This window comes from Scyliorhinus canicula, chromosome 16 (genome assembly GCF_902713615.1).
Source record: "Scyliorhinus canicula chromosome 16, sScyCan1.1, whole genome shotgun sequence".
Taxonomy (NCBI): Eukaryota; Metazoa; Chordata; class Chondrichthyes; order Carcharhiniformes; family Scyliorhinidae; genus Scyliorhinus; species Scyliorhinus canicula.
The window spans coordinates 54014083-54037185 of NC_052161.1; the positions used below are offsets into that span (position 1 = coordinate 54014083).

Sequence of the window (23103 nt, forward strand, 5' to 3'; positions counted from 1 at the left end):
CCTCTACTGTTAATCCTTCTGCAGCTACTCAGACTGACGAACCATCTGCTACAATCCACGTGGTGGGTGCGATGTTGAATCAACCCTGTGTCTGTACTCACTGAGTGTCTCCACTGGAAAAAGGAAGATCATGTGTGCTGTGTCCTTTATATATGGGTTGGTGTAATGCCGACCTGTGGTAGTGTCACCTCTGTGTGTATCGTGAATGCCCATTGGTCGTGTCCTATCTTATTGACCTATTGGTTGAGTGTCTGTGTGTCATGTCTCTGGTGCTCCCTCTAGAGTTTAGCTAGTGTACGTGTACTTACATTAACCCCTTGTGTATATACAGTGATGCATACCACCACAACGGGCATACACAATATTGGGGGATGGCTGTTAGGCCCCACAGATACTACACCCCTCATCCCCCCAGATCAGGGGCTACCTCTGACGTTTGATGCCCAGCACCCCTGAACACATTGGCAGCAGCTCCAGTGCCCCTGGGCTGTATGCCAGGTAATGGAGGACCTCCTCAGTCCCCTCAGCAGCCATTATGCCAGCTTCCTTTTTTTTAAAAAAAAGAGTGCTAAACGACACAGTGTGTTGACTCGCTGGGGAGTTGTTAAGTTCCTAGAAGGCCATTAGATTGTACTTGCATCTTGCTAATGATATGGAAATTGGTCTTAATTGGTGACTCACTACATCCGGGCGAGATCTGGAACCCATCACTGGGAGTGGGCTGGTTAGATCGCTAAATAATTCATGGCAATATGGATCTCAATTTTGGCACCTCCCCCAATTTAACCGGCATGTCTGGATCTGGGTCAGCACAGCACAGCCATTAAATCAAGCCCTTTACATTTGGTGTCCACATCCAAATCATTGATATAGATTCTCAACAGCTGGATCCCAAGCCCGGATGCTTGCAGTACCCCGTTAGTCTTAGCCTGCCACCCTAAGAATTATCTGCTTATTCCTATACTTCTTTCTTCATAGAATTTACAGTGCAGAAGGAGGCCATTTGACCCATCGAGTCTGCACTGGCCCTTAGGAAAGAGTATCCCACTTAAGCCCACATCTCCACCCTATTCCCACAACCCAGCAAACCCACCCAACCTTTTTGACACCAAGGGCAATTTACCAAGGCCAATCCACCTCACCTGCACATCTTTGGACTGTGGGAGAAAACCGGAGCACACAAAGGAAATCCACGCACACAACGGGGAGAACGTACAGACTCCGCACAGACAGTGACCCAAGCCGGGAATTGAACCTGGGACCCTGGAGCTGTGAAGCAACTGTGCTAACCACTGTGCTACCGTGCTGCCCTAATGTCTGTCTAATGATCAATTAGTGCCAACCCGTGCCAGAGTATTATCCTCTATGGCATGTGGGGTGAAGGGGTAAATGTTCAACAGGCCAGTCTAATAAAAATAATTAATAAAAAGAATTCCCTGAAACAGACATAAATACTGCAATTTATGATGTCAATTTCAGGAATTACAATCAAGATTGTAATGTTTAAAATTAGAGTTGGACACATTTTCACAGTGTAACAAGTAATGGGAGATACGACTAAGATGAGGCACGTACCATTAGTTGCACTTTCCCTACATTATAATGTTTTACTTCTATTCAGTGCTGCACATTGTAACTCACTTGACAACAACTTAACATAGACCTGCAGGAATTCTTTCAAAAGCAATTTTCATTGGATCTTCCTCTCCTTTGACCAAGTGATCCCTGAAACTGCCAATAAGGTTTGGAGTTACAACTGTGCTCAAGTCAATTCTTACTGTCAATCTAGAGTATTTCACTTATTCTCTCTTAATACGCTTAACGACCTGCAGCTTTGCATCCAACCCAAACTGGCACTGGTCAACCGATTCTTAAACAACCTCGCAAAACCATTGACTATTTCCTACACTTAAAGCACTACTAATTACAAAAACAGAAAATGTTGGACAGTCCCAGCAGGTCTCACAGCATCGGTGGAGAAAGAACGCAGCAAACAGTCTGGATGTCTCTGTCAACTACGAGTTATTGGCTCATTAATCATTGCTCTTTTTACTGGACTGAAAACAATTCACAATTTCTAGTTTTTATATCTGCTTTAAGCACATACATTGAAGTTCTCCATGCTTTTCATATTTAAACACTTGCAGTTTGGGCAAGAGACGACCACTAGTGGAATAGGTAAGATAGTAAGGTAACTAATTACTGCACACTACCTAAATCCATAAACTGTACAAGTAGTCAAGTCAAATTAAAGGACATATGCTGTGAACTGAACAGGTCACAAATCAATTAAATTCAGAGAAAATTCAGGCATGGTGGTGCAGTGGTTAGCACTGCTGCCTCACGGCATCGAGGACCCAGGTTCGATCCCGGCCCTGGGTCACTGTCTGTGTGGAGTTTGCACATTCTCCCCATGCCTGCATGGGTCTCACCCCTATAACCCAAAGATGTTCAAGGTAGGTGGATTGGCTATGCTGAATTGCTCCCTTAATTGGAAAGAAGAAGAATTGGGTACTGCCGGGATTCTATGATCAGAGTTCGCCCCATCAACGCTACCAGCGAGAACGGAGAATTTGGCACTCGGCCAAAACCCCATGCACTTCAGCAGGACCGTAGAATCCCAGCCGTGGGCAAGGTTGGAGAATTCAGGCCGGGGTTTCCTTGAATCTCTTCACCAAAATCGCCTGTCAATAGTCAAATAAAATCACTGGATTTTGGAAATTGCATACCATAAAAACAAACATAGGCCGGAATTCTCCGGCTGTTGGGATTCTCTGTTCCCACCAGCATCACACCCCTACCTCTGGGTTTCCTGGTGGCATGGGGTGGTCTCAATGGGAAATTCAATGGGACAAGCAGCAGGAAGAGAGAATCCCACCATCAGTGAACGGCAAGCCAAACAACACGCGGCTGGGGGACAGGAGAATCCAGCCCAAAGAAGAAAAGTTGGCATGGATAAACTTCAAACAAAACATGGTAACAAAATTTAATAAGCACTTTTCAAAAGAAAAAACAAACTGCACTTAAATAGTGCCTTTCACAATCTCAGGATGTCTGCAAGCATTTCACAGCCAGTGAAGCACAAAAGCATATTCTAATGCAGGGAAAATATAGTTGGATCCAAAAGCCAAGAAACAAGGATTAGTATGATTGCCTAATAAAAATATCAGATAAAATTCAAAATGAAAACCAGGAATAATTCTGATATAATGCTTTTATTCTGTTTTTTTTTTAAATCACTCTAGAAATTAAATGGGTTTAAACACATTTGTAGCATTATGAACAGATGAAAATCGATGTCTATTCAGGTATTTCTTCACTCATTGATTAAGTGAACCAATACCAAATCCGAAAAGTGTCTGAGGAGGAGGAAAGAAAACCTTGCAAAGTTTTAAACAGCCCAATAAAATTGTTTCTATAAAAGAGAAATAAAAAGAGAAATGAAACTTACTGGAATTTCCAAAGATAATTTCAAACAGGCATTTTATTAAGTTTTTAAAAAATGAATCAATAGTGATGGAGATTTTCTTAAAAGTTATCTGCAAAGTCTTTTGCCATTAGGAACATGCGAGGTATTGGAAGTGAAAAACACAAATCAATGTCTAAATTTATGTTAACAATCAATTAACCAAAAGCATACAAGGTTCAAGTAAAGTTCCAGTTTTGTATTATTAGAAGACTCTATACCAAATATATAGGGATGCAAGAATATTCCTAACCTGCAAAGTGATTCCTCCACATTATATCGGCAATTGTCATCGGTGGGCCACTGGGAGGGTAGTGTTTACCTTTGAGAGGCTCATGGTCACTCCTCATAATATCCATTAGCGAATTCTCCAAAGAGTGCAAGTTAAATGTGTCATAGGGCCGATTCCGGTCCTGTAAGAAGAAAAAAGAAAACTGATTGGAGGCACTCGCTGCTTTTATGTAATTCTGAATTAAAATCCATATAAACTCATTGCAATGAACACAAAAGGTTGCAAAGCTGCAATTAGCATAACATTTCAGGAAATTGAAACTTCAGAGTTACTCACAGCCTTGTTAACAATTTCGAACCTTCCCAGTGTCAGGCAAAACTATTTTTATTTACCCAGGATTTAGTATGGGTTTCTTCGTTATGTATGGCACAAAAGGAGGTAATAAAATCAGCTTTTCTTCTGAAGAATGTCCTTTTTGATTTCCATAGAACTGTTGCTGAACCAGCTGTCTTCATGCTCAAGCAAGGACCCAGCAACTCTTAAATATGGATCACAGAATCCCTACAGTGTGGAAGGAGGCCACCTGTTTGATCAAATCTGCACCGAAGCTCCAAAAGAGCACCCTACCGAGGCCCACCACCCCCCTCCCCAACCCCTGCCCTATTTCCAAATCCCTGTAACCTAACCTACCCATTTTTGGACACTAAGGGGCAATTTGGCATGGTGAGTCCACCTAACCTGCACATCTGTGGATGGATATCCTGCTCAATTTAATCAAATGTATTTTCATTGGATATTAATTAAATTGGTTTAGGTCATCTTTGGAAGGTACTTCTTAGCCCGTCAGTCGCCTAGGTCAGAGTCTGATATTGGCATAGAATTCCTATAAGATTGTGAGAAAATAAAGATAACTTCTATGCAGGAAAATAATATATACCATAGCTTCGCAGAGGAATTGTTCAGCAATTATTTGTTTAGTCAAACCTAACAAATGTGTTATTGCTTCTTTCACTGCATTACAGACTTGATATATTTGATTGACAGCTAAAATCTATATCAAAGTGTAGTGTTATTCTGCCACCTTCCAAAGACAAGCAAGATGATATTTGAGCACAAGATAAAACTGAACTGAAGTAAAATGGAGAGGATTCACTGTTGATTCCCTAAGCGCGTGATTTCTTTATCCAGACATATGAGCACAAAAATATTCTAAGAATAGCAAGCTTGAAAACACTCACAAAAATAGCCAAGTTTAGGAATAGAGAATTAAAGAGCAACCAAGTCCTAAAAGAGATAACAGCCCAGATTTCAGTCAACTCCTGTACATAAAAACAGAAAGCCAATGCCTATAATAACCTTAAAATGTCAGTAAGTATATATAAACCCACCATGTTTACTTTTTCCAAGACCAATAATGATGATCTCCTTTACAATGGCTACACAAGTACTTTCTATAATGAATATCACAGTATGCTGTCATGGTTAAAATTATCCTGTTTGTGTGTCTCTCAGATGCAAAAAGTATCAAACATTCGACATATTGTCTATTCATTATAAATAAATTCAGTATTTCCATGCTTTTCTGTCTCATAACATCCCAACATGCATGGCATTGTTCACAGTAATTGGCACACTCATTTCATAAAGACACAAGGTTATTTGATGGAATGAACAATTATTCTGTAGCGAAACTGTCCCAAATGCCAGGGTGTTTAATCTGCTAAACCCTAATGTCAGGGTGCAATCTCAGTTTGATGACAGAATTTTGCAGATTGAAGAGTATGTGTATATGTCATACATGATCCAAGTCAGAAGCGCACAGCATCCGATATCTGTAATTTAACATCCGAATGCAGTAACATGCCATTACTGGCAGATGTTCCATGGCATTGCTCACTTAATTAGAGAATGTTTCATTACAATAGAACTGTTAAGCAATAAGCAATGTAATATTCAATGTAACAAGGCTACTAATTTACAGTAACTGAAATAGGCAAGGAGTGTTTTATTGTAGAAAATAATGGGAGTTATGGATCAAAGACAATTTATTCCATTCCAAATGGCCTAGATTATTATATTTTCTTCATCCATTTATTTCTAAAACAGTCCATGATGCACTGAAAGAAGTTGAACATGCAGCAGAACTGAAGACTACATGTGGGATTCAGCAATAATAGGGAAGAGCTGTTGTGCAGGGTGGCACCCAGTTAGGAGATGCACTCAGCTTCGATGGCAGAGTAGCTCTGAGAAACACTATAAAACAGAAGAGCATATGGAGTTTGATAGCCCGGTGAGATGGGATGCCGCGTATGGCTTGCAGGATAATTCCTTGGGTTTAGCAACATGCTGGGTGGTTACTGAACACCGATGGGAATAATAATGCATCAAAAAGAACAGAATGTAAATTAGGCTGATGAAAGAGTGCCATTCTTGTTTTCGTAGCTGGATGCCATCTATCTGAAGAGCTCATGTGCAAAATTGAAGTTGAGCTGGTTTTAAATTTGAAAACCTCAAAGATCCATTTCATGCAATAGAAAATACACTCTCCCAATTGTGAATCAACCTTTCACTCCACCAGACGGCGGAACCAATAGGGTAGGGGGTGGGGTAGTGGTATTGTCACTGGATGAGTAATCCACAGGATAATGCCTTGTGGAGCACGGTGGTCAGCACTGCTGCCTCACAGCGCCAGGGACACGGGGTTGATTCCGACCTTGGGGTGACTGTGTGGAGTTTACACGCTCTCTCTATATCTGTGTGGGTTCCTCCCGGGTGCTTGAGTTTTCTCCCACAGGCGGAATGATGTGCAGGTTAGGTGGATAGCCATGAGCGATACGCGAGGTTACAGGGATAGGGCAGGAGCATGAGCCGAGGTAGAGCTCTCTTTTGGAGGGTTGCTGCAGATTGATGGGCCAGATGGCCTCTTTTTGCATGGAAGGGATTCTATGGATCCAGGTCCAACATGGCAGATGGTGGTATTTTAATTCAATATAAATTTGTAATTTAAAGTCTAATGGTGACCATGAAACCATTTTCTACTGTCATAAAAACCCATCTGGCTCACTCATGTCCTTTACGGAGGGAAATCTGCCATCCTTTCCTAGTCTGGTCTGTGACTCTAGACCCACAGCAATGTGGTTGACTCTTAAATGGCCTAGAAAGCCACTCAGTTCAAAGACAATTAGGGATGGTCAATAAATGCTGGGCCAGCCAGCAACACCCACATCCTGAACGAATAAAAAAGATGTCTGCGATGAACAAGATGAAGTTCATGCTCAGACCATGTTACTATCTCCCCAAAACTAGGAGTATTAACTCTGGATTAAACAATCATCCTCCAGCCAGGCTTTTGGGAAGGGCTCTAGCTTTCATGTAAAAACATTATTGAAACCACAAGGGATGCTTTTTATAGACAAGAGTAATCATGTGATTGTGAAATATTTTGTGAGCATTTTAGAAATTCCCATGAAGATAAAATATGGCTAAAATAGATGTTTACTGAGTTTAGATTGTTTTAAATTTGACTATGCTTTATTGATAGATTTTGATTGCTGCTTGTTTTTGATTTATTGATACTTTATTAACTAAGGGCTGCGTTCGCCGCCCCCCCTGGCCGCAAGATTGCCACGGGCGAGACGCAGCTGGAGAATCCCACCCTAAGTTTTGACTTGATGCTGTTTGGAGAATATGAAGTTTAAGTAACTCAATTATTTTGCAGGCCTTCCTTCTATTTTAACTTAACATGGACTTATTTTTGAAGTCAGTTGAACGTACAACTTTAATCACCCATCATAAAATGTGAATTATATACTGTAGTTCTGTCCGACTATTTGCATGACAGCAGTGGAGGCTTTGGCTACATTTAGCACCATCAGTGACTCAAAACGTTGGTCTTTGCTCATGCATCAGAGCATAATCCAGCATAACCACAGTATTTAACAAAAAAAAAGACTGCCCAAATGAGGAAAGGCATTGGTGGAAAGATATGCAATATTGATAATGGTTATAAACAGCCACATAAAATGACTATCTTTGAGAATTAGTGCTCTCCTTCCACTCCTATTTTTTTTTTCTTTAAAAAAATAAATTTAGAGTACCCAATTCCTTTTGGTCCCCAATTAAGGGGCAATTTAGTATGGCCAATTACACATCTTTTTGGGTTGTGGGGGTGAGACCCAGGGAGAATGCACAAATTCCACATGGAAGTAACCTGGGGCTGGGATCAAACCCGGTCCCCAGCGCTGTGAGGCAGCAGTGCTAACCACTTGGCCACTGTTCTGCCCTTTAGTAATAATCGTAACAATAATAATCGTAACAATAATAATCGTACCAGTAATAATCGTAACAATAATAATAGTAATACTAATAGCTTATTTTACATGTAGGCTTCAATGAGGTTACTGCAAAAAGCCCCTAGTCGCCACATTCCGGCGCCTGTTCAGGGAGGCTGGAACGGGAATTGAACCCGCGCTGCTGGCCTTGTTCTGCATTACAAGCAAGCTGTTTAGCCCACTGTGCTAAACCAGTCCTTCTATTTCTAGGCATTCTTGCATCAGACACTATATTTCATCTGTGCCTTGTCAAAGACAAAGAGAAGATGCATTTTTAATTTCAGTACAAACATGGATACTCTTCAGTGTTTCGTTTGTTACATTTAATATTTTCACTATTCTCTCACACACAATTAGGCACAGAAGTCAATGGAGTGTAGTTAAAATCAAATTTTATGTGCCAAAGTGACTTTGTCAAATTCACCACATTATGAAGATTGAACAAAGACTCAATAGGCATTTTGATAGTAAAGATTAATATTCTGCTTGTTTCCAAACTTTTGTAGCATTCAGGTAATTTGTTCTTAAATAAACAAATACAAATGGAGGTACATAATGATAGAGGATCATACCTGGGTCTTTACATTTAAAAATCAGATAAACAGGTCAGACCCATTTGGCTTCTCTGCGGGTTTCTATATTGATAAAACAGATAGCCTAAATTCAAGAAACTATTCAACGGACCACTCTCCTTCAACAGTATTACATAGGATCGCTTGAGATCAAGGAGCTCCTGTTCACGCACACTAAATCTAGGTCTTTTTATGCAGATTTCTTCTTCCTTATTTGAACAGTAGCACAGTGCTTCCAGGATTTCTCTCTTTTTCTGCTATGGGTTTTGGTGTTCTCTCAAACATTAATAGATTGAGATTTGTTAACATTTCAAACATAATCCAAAGTATCACTTTTCACACCGGTTTGTAGGCTATCTGTCCTGTAAAAACACTTCAATATGTTGTTTGCCCTATGTCTTAAAATACATTACACAATTAATGTAGTTGCTCAACACTGTACCCATTATGCCACGGTTATGATTGCCCCATATAGTTTCACCATAGATGGGAGTAAAGTTTAAAATCTAAACACAGTCCATTCATTTACAGCAGCAGACGAGCTCCATTTTATGAGTGCAAAATCTCATGACTGATGCAGGAATGTGGTGACATTAGCAAGCTCCAAAACTGCTGATCACTCATACGTCCTTCGAAACAGCCAGCTTAAACTATTAAGAGACTTCTAGCTATGCATCTGCAGCGAACTGCGATAATTTGAATAGACCAAAACAGTAGAAAGGTACAATTATACACATGACTAAAATCATACTTGAGGCTCTTTCCTTCCCCAACCACACTTCTGCTGAATGTTGTGGTACCTTCATTATTTATTGTTTAGGGAACGCCAAGATAAATTAATTAAAACAGTGTTGTAATCCAAATTGATTAAATTGATATGGTCACAAATTCCAGACAAATAAAATTTCTTCAAATGGGCAAATTATTATATAAACATGTTACAACCAATTGTTCATCTTATTTATTGGGAAATAGGCTGAAATATTTTAGAGTAATACTAATATATTTTTAGTGTTAAAAATACTTTTCAGAAGAGACTTACTAGTTTTCAATATCAGTAAAAAGGTTCAAGTTTTGGGTAATTTCATCATTAGAGAATCAAAGTTAAACAAAAATTTTAAATCATTCTTTTTACAATGTGTTAATTATTTTGGATGTTTCTTGAAAACGCGAATTAATTATTAGGTGAGTTTTTAAAAAATGAATTCCATTAGGTACCCTTAATATTTAACTAGCTACACATGTTAGTGTACACACGTTAGCGATTTTATGATTAAACAGCAGGCAATCTGATCTTAGTTAAAACTGTACCCCAGGCCAATTACTTTAACACGTTAACCTGGCACTATATATTCCACACATTTGAAATGCACTGTAATCCAATACGTTATTCGAATCTATTGCTAAATTATTATGCACTGCACGTACTCTTCTGACTCAACATGTGAACCTTACAACAGTGACACTAAATGTATTAAAAGTGCATTGAGGCAGCACGGTGGCGCAGTGGTTAGCATTGCTGCCTCACAGCGTTGAGGTCCCAGGTTTGATCCCAGCTCTGGGTCACTATCCATGTGGCATTTGCACATTCTCCCAGTGTTTGCCTGGGTTTCACCCCCACAACCCAAAGAAATGCAGGATAGGTGGATTGGCCACGCTAAATTGTCCCTTAATTGGAAAAAATGAATTGGGTACTCTAAATTTATTTTTAAAAAGGTATATTTAAAGTCCAATACAGTTTCAGTTACTTCATCTGTAACTCTAATCTTCTCAGCTCTTAAACCAGAAGAAACAGAAAGTTGTCTTCTAATTTGGAGCAAAATTTAATGTGTCAATTTATTGTCCCTTGCCACAAATCAAAAGGATTTAAAAAAAATTGTAGATCTCATTAGTAGATCACCTGCTCATGGTGAGTGGTTAAGATATATTAAAAAAACTTAGAAATGTTGAATCATAGAAAATAGGAGAAGGTCATTCAGCCCCTCTAGACGAATCCAGTATTCAATAAGATTATAGCTTATATTTCTCTTTCAACACCATACTACCACACTCTCCCCATACCCTTTAAGAGCCTTCAGAGTCTAGAAATATATTTCCATCTTAAATATATTCAGTAACTTGGCCTGCACAGGTTCACCACCCTCAGTGAAAAATATTCTCCTCATCTCAGTCCTAAATGGCCTATCCCACATCCTGAAACTGTGACCCACTGTTCTAGACTCCCCGGCCACAAGCTGAAGGAAACATCCTTGCACTCATTCTGTCCAGCCTGTCAGAATTCAATACATGGCAATGAGATCCCCTCTCATTCTTCTAAATTCCAATCTGTGCGGAGTCTGCTCATTTTCCCAGTGTCTGTGTGGGTTTCCTCTGGGTGCTCTGGTTTCCTCCCACAGTCCAAAGATGTGCAGGTGAGATGGATTGGCCATGCTAAATTGCCCTTTAGTGTCCAAAAAGGCAGGTGGGTTACTGGGATAGGGTAGAGGTGTGGACTTAAGTAGGGTGTTCTTTCCAAGGGCTGGTGCAGACTCAATGGGCCCATTGGCACCCTTCTGCACTGTTAATTCTATGATTTTCTGAGTGAATACAGGCTGAGTTGACCCAATCACTCCTCATATGACAAAACTGCCATTCCAGGAATCAATCTGCTGAAAGGTCACTGTACTCCCTCGATGGCAAGTAAATATTTTCATGGTAAGGAGACCAAAACTACAAACACTATTCCACTTGTGGTCTAACAATTGGAAGCAATACACAGAATTACAGAAAAATTTGCCAAGTATGAGAGGTGTGTTAGCAAAAGTGAACTTTTCTTTTGAATGGCTCCAAACAATTAGGAAGCCTTGTGGAATAGATAATGAATTTGCGATTAGATGCCACAAAAGCTAAAGATTTCCTGCAAAATTAATATTGACAACATATACAATTTTGAGCATTGATTAAGCCAAAATCTCCTAGTTTCCTCAATCAGCCGTGGTGTGCACAGCAGCGACTCAGTGTTGCAATGGCCAAATTGCATTTTACAAATCTAAATATCTGGACACCACTGGGGGTCTTGTGGTGCAGTGGCAAGTGTCCCTTCCCCTAAACCAGAAATTCTGGTTTCGAGTGCTACCCTAGGATGGTCAAGGAAAGTCCATTCATAATGTAGCCAATTAGACTTGAGTATCAATATGCAGATCCTTCCAACACATGTTAAAGGAAGGCCAGAAGAACTGGGGAGACTCCTGGTCAGCCATGGGATGGAAAGAACATTCAAGCCTCTACCATCACTATCTATAGCTCTAGACTACAACATGTTGCTACAGCAACTCATTTCAAGTGAACTGTAACACACCACTGCGTCGAGACACAGCAATGTGTCACTGTAGACACAGTAAAGAATAGAATGTTAACTTCAGGTGATTTTCATAAAAACGAAAGAGTTAAACAATTCCCATTTTCTGTTACTTTTTCATTTGTTGACCAACTCGGGTAACTAAAAAGAGAGCTTTTTTTTTTCCTTGATCACTAATTCTCAATGCTTATTTTTGCATTTAAAAAATAATTTTAATGCAATTCATATCTCTTAATGAACAGGATAGCATGGAAGGACAGCAGACTGCTAAAATAAAAGGTTGTTTAAAGACAAGCTGCTTATTATGTATCTTTCAACTCTGAAATTGATTGGGAAGATGTATGGTTTGAGGAACAGAAAACTGTTAATGCTCTACATTATTTTATGCACTTGACATAATTCTGCAAATCTCCCTGAAGAGTTTATATATCACCTGAGAATATATTCTACAACATTCTTTAAGAAAATTGTCTGGATACTGGTTATATTTTAATCTATTACAATTCATCACTATTGGTTATTTTATTGAGTGATGATGGGATTTTAATATTCATCAAATTATTATGGAAATGTTGTAGGATGGTCCAACCAGGGCAGCTCAGTGGTGCAGTGGTTAGCACTGCTGCCTCATGGCCCCGGGTTCGATCGCAGCCCTGGGTCACTGTCCGTGTGGAGTTTGCACATTCTCCTCGAGTCTGCATGGGTCTCACCCCCACAATCAGGCAGCACGGTAGCACAAGTGGATAGCACTGTGGCTTCACAGCACCAGGGTCCCAGGTTAGATTCCCTGCTGGGTCACTGTCTGTGTGGAGTCTGCACGTTCTCCCCGTGCCTGCGTGGATTTCCTCCGGGTGCTCCGGTTTCCTCCCACAGTCTAAAGACGTGCAGGCTAGGTGTATTGGCCATGCTAAATTGCCCTTAGTGTCCAAAAAAGGTTAGGAGGGGTTACTGGGTTATGAGGATAGGGTGGAAGTGAGAGTTTATTGTGGGTCGGTGCAGACTTGGATGGGCCGAATGGCCTCCTTCTGCACTGTATATTCTATCCCAAAGATGTGCAGTGTAGGTGAATTGGCCACACTAAATTGCCCCTTAGTTAGAAAAAAAATGAACTGGGTACTCTGAATTTATTTTTTAAAAAAAGGATGATCCAACCAGTTTTGTTTGGGTAAAAATACCAAATCTGATGTTGAGCAAGGATGTGGTTTGACAGGTTCATACATTTGAGAGATCTCTATATAACTCAATTCATCAAATATGTCATTGCTCATATGCTTGGTGGAGGACTTAATATTTACATGAAATATTTAGTCTTAAAACACATGTTACGCATGACTGTAATCTCAAAAATATGTATAACCTATCACATTAACAATCCACAAGCACCTTTCTCGAATCATTTTATTGATGATTAAAAATGCTAATTTCTGTGAACAATTCCTTTTTATTTATTTGTATATCAAAACTGTTGCCCATGAGAACGGAGAACTCAAATACTGAAACGTTAGGTTATAAATAATTTATATTTTAATGACAAGTTAATTTAAATGCTAAATTTTGCCTATTTTTTCACAAGATAACCAAATATTGACACACAAATTGAAGATATGCTGAAATTCTGACAAAATACTTTGGTAAAGGAATAAGACAAAGTAGCTGACATTTCCTTAATTACTAGATTCCACACAAAAAGTCATTTCTATTTTTCCTTTGTGGTGTTTTCCAGCATTATTTAGAAGGACATTGTTTTAGCATCACACTTCTGGTCACAAAGTTTGCTGCAGTTGATATGGAATATATTTTGTGTATCAGCCTATCACACAAGCATATATTATAATTGGGACAAATAAATTTGAGAACTGGTAGCCAGCTAAAAGGAATGGAAGGGAACAAGCATTTATGCAACACATGATCTAATTCTCAGGATGCCCTGAACTTCTTTTACAATTAATGAATTATTTTTCTCAAGTGGATGGGGAAGATTTCATGGCACTCTCTCAAGAATCAAACACAGCAACCGAAAATGCACACAGCAAGACCCCCACAAATAGCAAATGAACAAACAAATATTCATATTTTAGTCGCTTTGGTTGTAGTAGTAGTAGTGTTGGTCAGAACATCAAGAGAACTGCCTGCTCTGGAGGTAGCACCATGAGATGCATTACATCCACTTAAGCAGGCAGACTAAAATATAGCACCTTTGACATTGCTCCACTCTCTCAATACTGCACTGTATCGGCCTAGGATTACACAGTCAGGTCTGAGCTGAAGTTCTCACCCAGAATTGTTTAATTCAAGAGAGAAGTGCAACCAATTATAGCTGAAAGGTTTGTCCTAAGTTTTCCCCTGTGACAAATATCCAACAATTGAACTAAAATTTGAAATCAAATCAAAATCAAAACAATATATTTAATGAAACTCTTATTGTGCCTCAACCTGAGCTCACAACGTATAAACTACTTCAAAAATATTTCATTCCCTCCTGCTGCCGAATACAATTGTTGCAAATATAAACAATGAAAACATAACACCAGGAACCCAGGTTCAAGAATGTAGTTCTGGAGGTCTTGGTGGTGGAGGTAGACAGGAGGAACAATGCTATGGCTTGGCCTGGGAGTGGGCGTTGTCCTCAAGGAGCACCCTCAGGAGAATTTGGTCACAGGAGGGCATTCCGCTTCTCTAGTGCCTTCATTAGCAGCACTACAGAACCCAAATTTCATGTCCAATATTTTTCCCTCTTGAATATTTATTTTTCTTCAGTGAAAAAGCCTATCGCTCACTGTTTCTAGTCGTTGAAGTGTCTAGGACATGGAGGCACACCTACAAGATTAACAGTAGGTGATGAAGGACAGAGAGCAAGAGAATATTTTCTTTTGCCCTGAATGCTGTCAGAACATGGAATGCACGATTGGAGTTAGTCACTTAGGTAGAGGCCATGACAATCTTTAAGACTGCGTTTGACAGGTAGTTAGAGAAAACATACAGAAGTAATGGAAACAAGATGGATGCCTAGAATTGGGATTACTGCTGTGGAGAATAAAGTAGGACAGGTTGTAGTTTTACAATTTCTACATAAGTCTACACAATTTACAGCACGATTTTTAGTTCTGATCAAGGGCTGTCAACACTCCAGGATTGACCCAGTATCGGGAGATTGAAGATCAATCTCCAGGATACTGTTGAGTGCAATCCTGAGAAAATCATTTGAGTTACTAAAAAAAAAAGTTTTGTTGTTGTTGTTGTTGTTTTCTTTGACATTTAGAATAGAATAGAATAGAACAGTACAGCACAGAACAGGCCCTTCGGCCCTCGATGTTGTGCCGAGCAATGATCACCCTACTTAAGCCCACGTAACCCGTATACCCGTAACCCAACAATCCCCCCATTAACCTTACACTATGGGCAATTTAGCATGGCCAATCCACCTAACCCGCACATCTTTGAACTGTGGGAGGAAACCGGAGCACCCGGAGGAAACCCACGCACACACGGGGAGGACGTGCAGACTCCACACAGACAGTGACCCAGCCGGGAATCGAACCTGGGACCCTGGAGCTGTGAAGCATTGATGCTAACCACCATGCTACCGTGAGGCCCCTAATTTCTCTTTACCAGATATAAAAGTAATGAAAGTGTGTGTGTATTGGGGGGTGGAAACATGTTTGTCTGACAGTCAAGCATCATCCAATTGGGTAATGAATCTTTTTGCTTTCCACTTGATACAGGAGTGCAGTACACCACAAGGATAGATGTGTTGGCCAACTAATGGCTGGAGCATGGGGGTAAATCTCGTGACAAAACCACTAGGAATACATTTAATCACAGTTGATAACTCTATTGTTATCTCACAATAATTATCTGTTCCATGGTAACCAACAGAAATTTATGACTGACAATAAGCCGGATAATGAACAGCGAATTTGCTCCTTCCAATGGAAAACCTGTAAAAGTGGGACAATTGAATATACCGCTCTAAAAATGTTTACATAAACCATGTCATCATATTTTGTTTTAAATTCAGAAACACATCGGCACTTCTTGCCAAGGAAAATGAATTTGGGGAATAAATACTGGGAATCTTTCTTATTGACAGCGCGACTAGCCACTCAGAGAATGCTACATGCCTCAGGCAAACAAGATGTATGCCCCCTCAGGACATAATCCAGATTGCATACTTAAATGAGCCATTAGTCATAATGTCACCTTGGGGAGGTCTCCCAGGTTATTAAAGACTGTAGGTGGTCAGGGACAGGGAAAGGTGGCACCCTAAAACTCCCTCTGGCACCCATTCACCGTGGCACTGCCAGCACCACTTGGGCATTGTGACATTTCCAGTGCCCAGGTGCCAAATCGGCACTGCCAGGAATTGGGCCTGGGGGCCTTCCAGGGGTCGGGAGAGAGAGAGAGAGAGAGAGAGAGCGTGAGAGAGAGAGAGGAGATCGGGGCAGCCAGACACAATGATGTCCGATCTGCGAGGAGCCTTTCTGCTGGGCTCGCCAAATTACTCCAAGTGCAGCCTCGGCAGAGAGAAACTCCTCCAGTTCCAGACAATTGACAAAGTGCCGTCGAATTATGGCATAATTGAAACAAGAAACACCCCATTAAATGCACCTAAAACAAATGATTTCTGGTTAAATCGAGCCCATGGTATGCAATTTATTAAAATATATAAACTTGCACAACTGACAGCAAGTCTAGTCATTGGCATATCACGCCAGCACTTGTGTTGTGAAAATCATCCTCCAATGGCAGATTTAAAAAGTACCCCCACCAGCCCCCAAATCCATTAAAAAAAAATTTTAACCTGAGGAAATATCTTTTGTCTGAAATCTCAAAGGCAACATATGTCCAATGAGATGATAACTCTGCAAAATGCTTGCAGTTATATTCACATGTTCCAAAATGTAAAAGACATATTTATAATATACACTGAAAGATAATAGCAGCTATCTTTCCTTTTTGCTTAGAGCAACAGCCTGTATTCGGACAACGGCTTCATTGCAATAAAACATCCCAATGTGCATCATAAAACAAAATATGACAGCAAGCTCGATAAGTTGATGCCGCAGAGGTGTCATCTGAAGCTCATCTTGGGGACAAATAGAACACCAATATTACAAACTATTTGCTTCAAGTCTCAAGAGTTCCCAAGAGGAGGAATAGAGTCAATGGTTGGAGAGCAAGGTTTGTGGCAGGGATCAAAGACATACTTTTGGCTTTCCCAATATTTAACTGGAGGAAATTTTTGCTCATCTCGTACTGGATTTCAGTTAAGCAGTCTAACAACAGAGACAGTGGAGAGATAGAGAGGTGGTGAGCCAGTGAAGCAGATCTGGGTTTCATCAGCAAACACGTGGAAATTAATGTTACAATGTTCAAATGATGTCGCCAAGGGGCAGCATTTAGATGAGAAAGGAGGAGAGGGGGGTCTAGGACAGATCCTTGTGGGGGGCACCAGAGGTAACATTCAGAAACTCCACCTTGGGCATTACCATTGACCAGAACCTGAACCGTGCTTGCCATATAAATACTGTTGCGACAAGAGCAGGTTAGAGTCTAGGAAATCTGCGGCAAGTGACTCACCTCCTGACTCCACAAAGCCTATCCACCATTTTTAAGGCACACGTCAAGAGTGCTGGAGCACTCTCCACTTGTCTGGAAGAGGGCAGCTCTCAACACTCAAAAAGCTTGATACAATCCAAGACAAAACAGCCCACTCAATTGGCGTCCCTTCCACAAATATTCATTCACTCCCTCCACCATCGATGCACAGTGGCAGCAGTGTGTACCATCTAAAAGATGTACTGCAGGAACTCATCAAGGCTCCTTAGTCAGCACTTACAAATTTACGACTGCTATCATATACACAACGGCAGTAGATACATGGGAATACCACCAACTGGAAATTGCCCTCCAGCCTACTCGCCATCCTGACGTGGAAACATATCACCACTTCCTCCCTAATAGCACTGCCAGTGTACCATAACAGGGGTTGCAACAGTTCAAGAAGGCAGCTCAACATCACCTTCTCAAGAGCAATTAAGGATGGGCAATAAATGCTGACCTAGCCACAGCACCCACATCTTGTTGATGAATAATGAAAATCTCTTTCCAAGTTGGAATAATCGTGATATAGTTCATCAAAAATATTGTGGTCAAGTTTCCTCTTTCAGACAGGCATATGGGGACGTTAACTACCCTGACCATTTGTAATGTGTATCACAAAATACATGTACAAGCAGAATTTCATCTGTCACACACGCATTAAAGCCTGACAAGATCAGGACATAAGGCAAAGCAAGTTCCACGCAAGGGGAAAAATTCAAACCTCAGGTTTTAAGAAATATGTCAGTGGGGGCACAGAGAACATGCAAAGAAGGGATTAAATTATTGGATAGAATTCTAAGAATATGTGGACAATTTCCTAGGCAAATAAATTTAAGAAATGTGTTTGTGTCACATACTGTTTATGCCCTGCATTATTTTCTTCAAAGTTCTGTACAAACGAATAGCAACAAACAATTTTCCGCCCTTCTAGTACTTGCTCTTTGTTGTTCACGTATCTTCACACCCATATACTGTTTTTTTTACCCTTTGGGGAATAGTCAGGCAAGTGATGGAAGAATATCCGAGTTGATCATCAGCCCATGGAACCGCATTGAACCCTTCTTCAGTGGCTAACAAGTCCTGGCGTTGGGCTCAAATCCAGAGCTTCTGGTCCAGTGTTAGGAGCGTTACGACTGCGCCACAAGGCCTCCTACAATTCTTGCTGTTAATATCTGACCACCAAATTTTAATAGATGTGTTACGACCCTCCAGGAGGCCCAGGAATCTGTAATCTCAAGAGTCCCTGTGACCTCACCTGAATGCAATTGACCCAGAGGAGAGGGGTGATGCTGCCCCCTTAAATCAGAGACCGCTGGGACATAAATACCCCAGTCCAAGTGTGGACCGGGTGCAGGAGACCCTTCAGGTAGTAGGTGGTGTTAATATATAAAGGAATAAATCTAACTTTTTCGTCAGACTTCGCTTCCGAGTGGTCTCTTGCCTGAGACTTTACAAGGCCATTTTCCCAATTTGTGCTTGGTGGGTTTTTGTTCCCGTTTACTATATGCTCCTGGTACATTTTGTCCCCGTTCAGTTCTGATGTTTATAAATACGACATGTAGCCAAACAAGTGCAATTGTGGCAGCATAAGTCCCAAATTAAACGTGCCATCAAGTTGGGAAAGATGTTCATGTGTTAAAGGTAGATAAATCCCACCGAAGCAAAACTATTTTAACTAGCAGCATTAAAGATGGAGGGGCTCACTCTGTTTTAATTACTGATGACCATTCCCTAAGCCTAATTGACCTATGATTATTCCTTTAAATATGGCAGGTGGGCTGGTGATTTCAGCACCAGTCCTATTTCACGTGCCTCTCCCCACCCAACTCCCACCATGGGAAGCAAGTCTGCTCAGTGAATGTGTAATTAATTATAAAACAGTGACTGAAGCACAATCTTCAGTGACATTAAAACTATGGTATCACCCCAAATTGACAAAATAAGGTACAGAAACTGCTACTACTCATATGTGCTGCAATATTTATGGGGTAAACATCAAAATCTAAACGTTGAGGCAATTAGTCCTGGTGGAATTATTACTAATCCTCTCCAAGTTAGTTCCAAAACATCACATATTCCGTAGCGTCATTAAACACTCTGCTCTTTCCAAGCCAATGATCAAAAAAGGCACAATGTCCCTTCACTACTTCTAAAGTCCTAATGACAGTCTCTGTTCATAAAGTAATAACTTATTGGTCGCCAACGTTACCATGACTACAATTTTAGGGTTGGGAAGGTTGATCAATTTACTCAAGTCTACAATTAAACAGAATATAAAGAGTCAGTGCGTCAGAGATTGACTAGTTTATGTCAGCCAAAATGATATAAGCCAAGAGCCTGTGAGAAATGAATAGTAATTTCACTCCTCCCCCATAGTATGGATTGCTGTAAAAAGATCAAGGAAAAGTAGAATACATATAATTGCATTGTGCTTGTCAAATTTCAACGCTAAACAATTGCTTTTTGAACAATACTTGGGTGACCCATTGGCTAAAATAATTTTACATGGTTGCTCAGAGTGGCTCGGTAAGATCACTAATTGGCCTTGCTGCAAGAGTCCTGAAAGGCATAGCTGCCAGGCCGGGTCAATGGCATGTGATAAGTCTCCCTCACCAATCTACCCACTGTAGATGCTGCTGCCCATGACAGTATTTGTAGGCGTGGCCATCACATAGTACTTGTAGGTGCTAAGTCATATCCTCATACTGAGCACATTCTCCATTGTGTTCGGTGACACTACAACAATGCTAAACGGGATTGACTCAGAACAGGTCTTGCAGCTCAATGTGGGCATCCATGAGGCACTGTAAGCCACCATCAGCAGCAGTTTTGAACTCAACCACAAGACCCGGCATACCCTTCACTCTGCCATCAACCTAGAGGATCAACCATGGTTCAAAGAGAAGTGTAGAAGAACATGCCAATAGCTGCACCAGGCATACCTAAATGTGAGGTGCCAACCTGGTGAAGCTGCAACACAGGGAAGCATGATGTTAATACAAAAGCAGCTAAATCATTTCCACAACCCACAAATGAGTCCAAAGCTCTGCAAATACTGCCACTTCCAGATGTGAATGCGATGGAAAATGAAACAACTAACACAAGGTGGCAGCTCTATGAACATCCCGATCCTCAATGACACCAAAACACAGCATATTAGTGCCAAGTCAAAGCTGAAACGCTTTAACCAACTTCAGTCAGAAGCGGCAAGTGCATAATTCATTTCAGGCTTTATCATATTATTAATGTTCGCCTAAGGTGTGCTGCTCGAGGCTAAAGTTCCTGCACAGGCCACGCACAAGTCAGCCCTTTAAAATTACTGCATGGTGAACAAATAATTTAAAGGAGCATGCACTTAAACAAATTACCCTCCCACTCAAAAACAAAATTAAAGGGAATGTTAGTCTCCACCATTACACATGCCAGTCTTCAGCCAATTTAATTCACTCCGTGGTGAACATTGCAAAGGCCATGACCTCGAGAATATCCCATCTGTAATGATCACTTATGGCCCAGAACCTGTCATACCTCTAACCAAGCTGTTTGAGACAACTACAACACTGTTTGCGACACTTGAAATAAGAAATTGTTCAGTATATATTGTTTGCAGAAAGGACAACTCCAATTCAGACAATTACTTCCGAACACTATTCTCAATATTCAACTAAGTGGTGGAAGGTGATTTGAAGGCTGCTATCAAATGTACTTTCTCACCTGCGTATCAATGTTCAGTTTTGGTTCCACTAGGACCACTTAGCTTCAGACCCCATCGTAGCCTTCATCCATAACATGGACAATAAAGCTAAATTCCAGAGATGAGATAATGCCCCTGACATTAAGGCAACACTTAATTGACAGTGGCATCAAGAACCCCTTTAATGGGAATCAGGGGGAAACATACCTCACTAGCCACGTCATACCTAATAAAAAGGAATATGCAAGTGGCTGCTGGAGGCCAGTCATCTCAGCCCCAGATAATCACAGCTGGACTTTCTCAGCGCAGTGTCCTAGGTCCATCCATCTTTAGCTGTTTTTCAATGACCTTCCCACCATAAAATCCTCATAATGAGTAACTCACCAGCCTGCAGGAAGACCTAGACAACATTAAGGCTCGAGTTCATAAGTGAAAAGACAATATGCATATCACACCAGTGCCAGGCATAGATTCTCTTATTCGTGATAGTCAAACTAAAAAAAGACATTCAATAGAATTCCATTCCTAAATTCCTCATCATCAAAAATCTGTTGGTCACCATTGATCAGAAGCGTAACTGGACTAGCTATACAAATACCAGGGCTACAAGAGCAGGTCAGAGGGTGGAAATCCTGTGGTGAATAAATTACCTTCCGACTGCAAAGTCATTCCAACACCAAAAAGGCACAATTCTGGAATGTGATGAAATACTCTCCACTTTCCTGGTTGAGTGAAGCTCCAACAATACTCAAGAAGATCAGAACACTCCATGATGAAGCAGCCCACTTGATTGGCATTACTTCCACCACCTTAAACATTCACTCCGTGACTGCAATGTTTACCACCTGCAAGACACACTGCAGCAACACACCATGGCTGCTTCAACATCACTCCAGACCCATAACCTCTTCCACCTAAGAAAGATGAGGTTTGCAGTCATCTACGAAAGCCATCACCCTCAAGTCCCCTAAGTCACACACCATCCTGATTTGGAACTATACCACCATTCCTTAGTGCCACTGAGTCACAGGCCTGGAACACTACCAAGCACTATGGTAGTGCTTAAACCACATGGGCCACAGAAATTTAAGGCAGCTCATCACCACTTTCTCAAGAGAAATTAGGGGTGGGCAATAAATGCTGGCCTTGCCCAGGTCCTGTACATGAATTAACAAAGGAGAGCATACATACAAGGCAGTGTGAGAGAGGTGTGACAGAGTCAAACATCAAAAACAAGAATAGGAGGAAGAGAAAGAGGAGAGGATGCGGAAGTAGAAAGGAGAATGTGTCAAAGTGTGCAATGAGTGAAGGAGGAGATTCATTTCATTACAGAGTGAGAAAGCACACGAGGTAGATGAAGTGAACACAGCAGATACACAGTACAAGTGAAAGGTCCACAACTGAGAGAAGGAGAATTGGGATGGGAGTTGGGTGATGGAGAGCATGTAAAGAGATACATATACGAGCAAGAAACTGATGGGACACAATAAACACAGGAAGAGAGCATGTTTACACAAGTGCGAGTGGGAAAAGGAGAGAGGGAAAGACAAAATATATGACTGGAGAACAGGAGAGAGGATGTACACAGATTACTTAAGGGACACAGTGTTCCTTAAATAGCATTTGGACGTCAAGAAATAACTGAGCAGGGAGATGGTGATGTGCAAAGTGGGGTTAAGAAAGCAAGCAAGCACATGAAGGGAGGAAGTATGCACATGGGGGAAATAGAAAACAAAAAGGATGTAAGGGAGTAGGTCAGTGAACTAGATGAGAAAAAACCAATTGCATGTGAGATTACGAGAGAAAGAGGGGGGAGAGAGAGAAAGAGAGGGGAGAGAGAGAGAAAGGGAGGGGCAGAGAGAGAGAG

At 40.9% G+C, this 23103-nt stretch overlaps 1 protein-coding gene across 8 annotated transcripts in view; it reads right to left on the minus strand.

Moving 5' to 3' along the window:
* The window catches only part of cpeb3 (cytoplasmic polyadenylation element binding protein 3), a 145477-nt gene that overhangs the window by 115453 nt on the left and 6921 nt on the right, over positions 1–23103 (minus strand). For 7 of the 8 annotated variants that reach the window (XM_038821333.1, XM_038821332.1, XM_038821328.1 and 4 more), the window contains one exon: positions 3720–3879. In XM_038821333.1, coding sequence (XP_038677261.1) covers positions 3720–3879 — 160 coding nt within the window. Of the gene's footprint in view, positions 1–3719; positions 3880–23103 lie in introns of those variants that run through there. The other variant, XM_038821335.1, reaches the window with a different exon arrangement.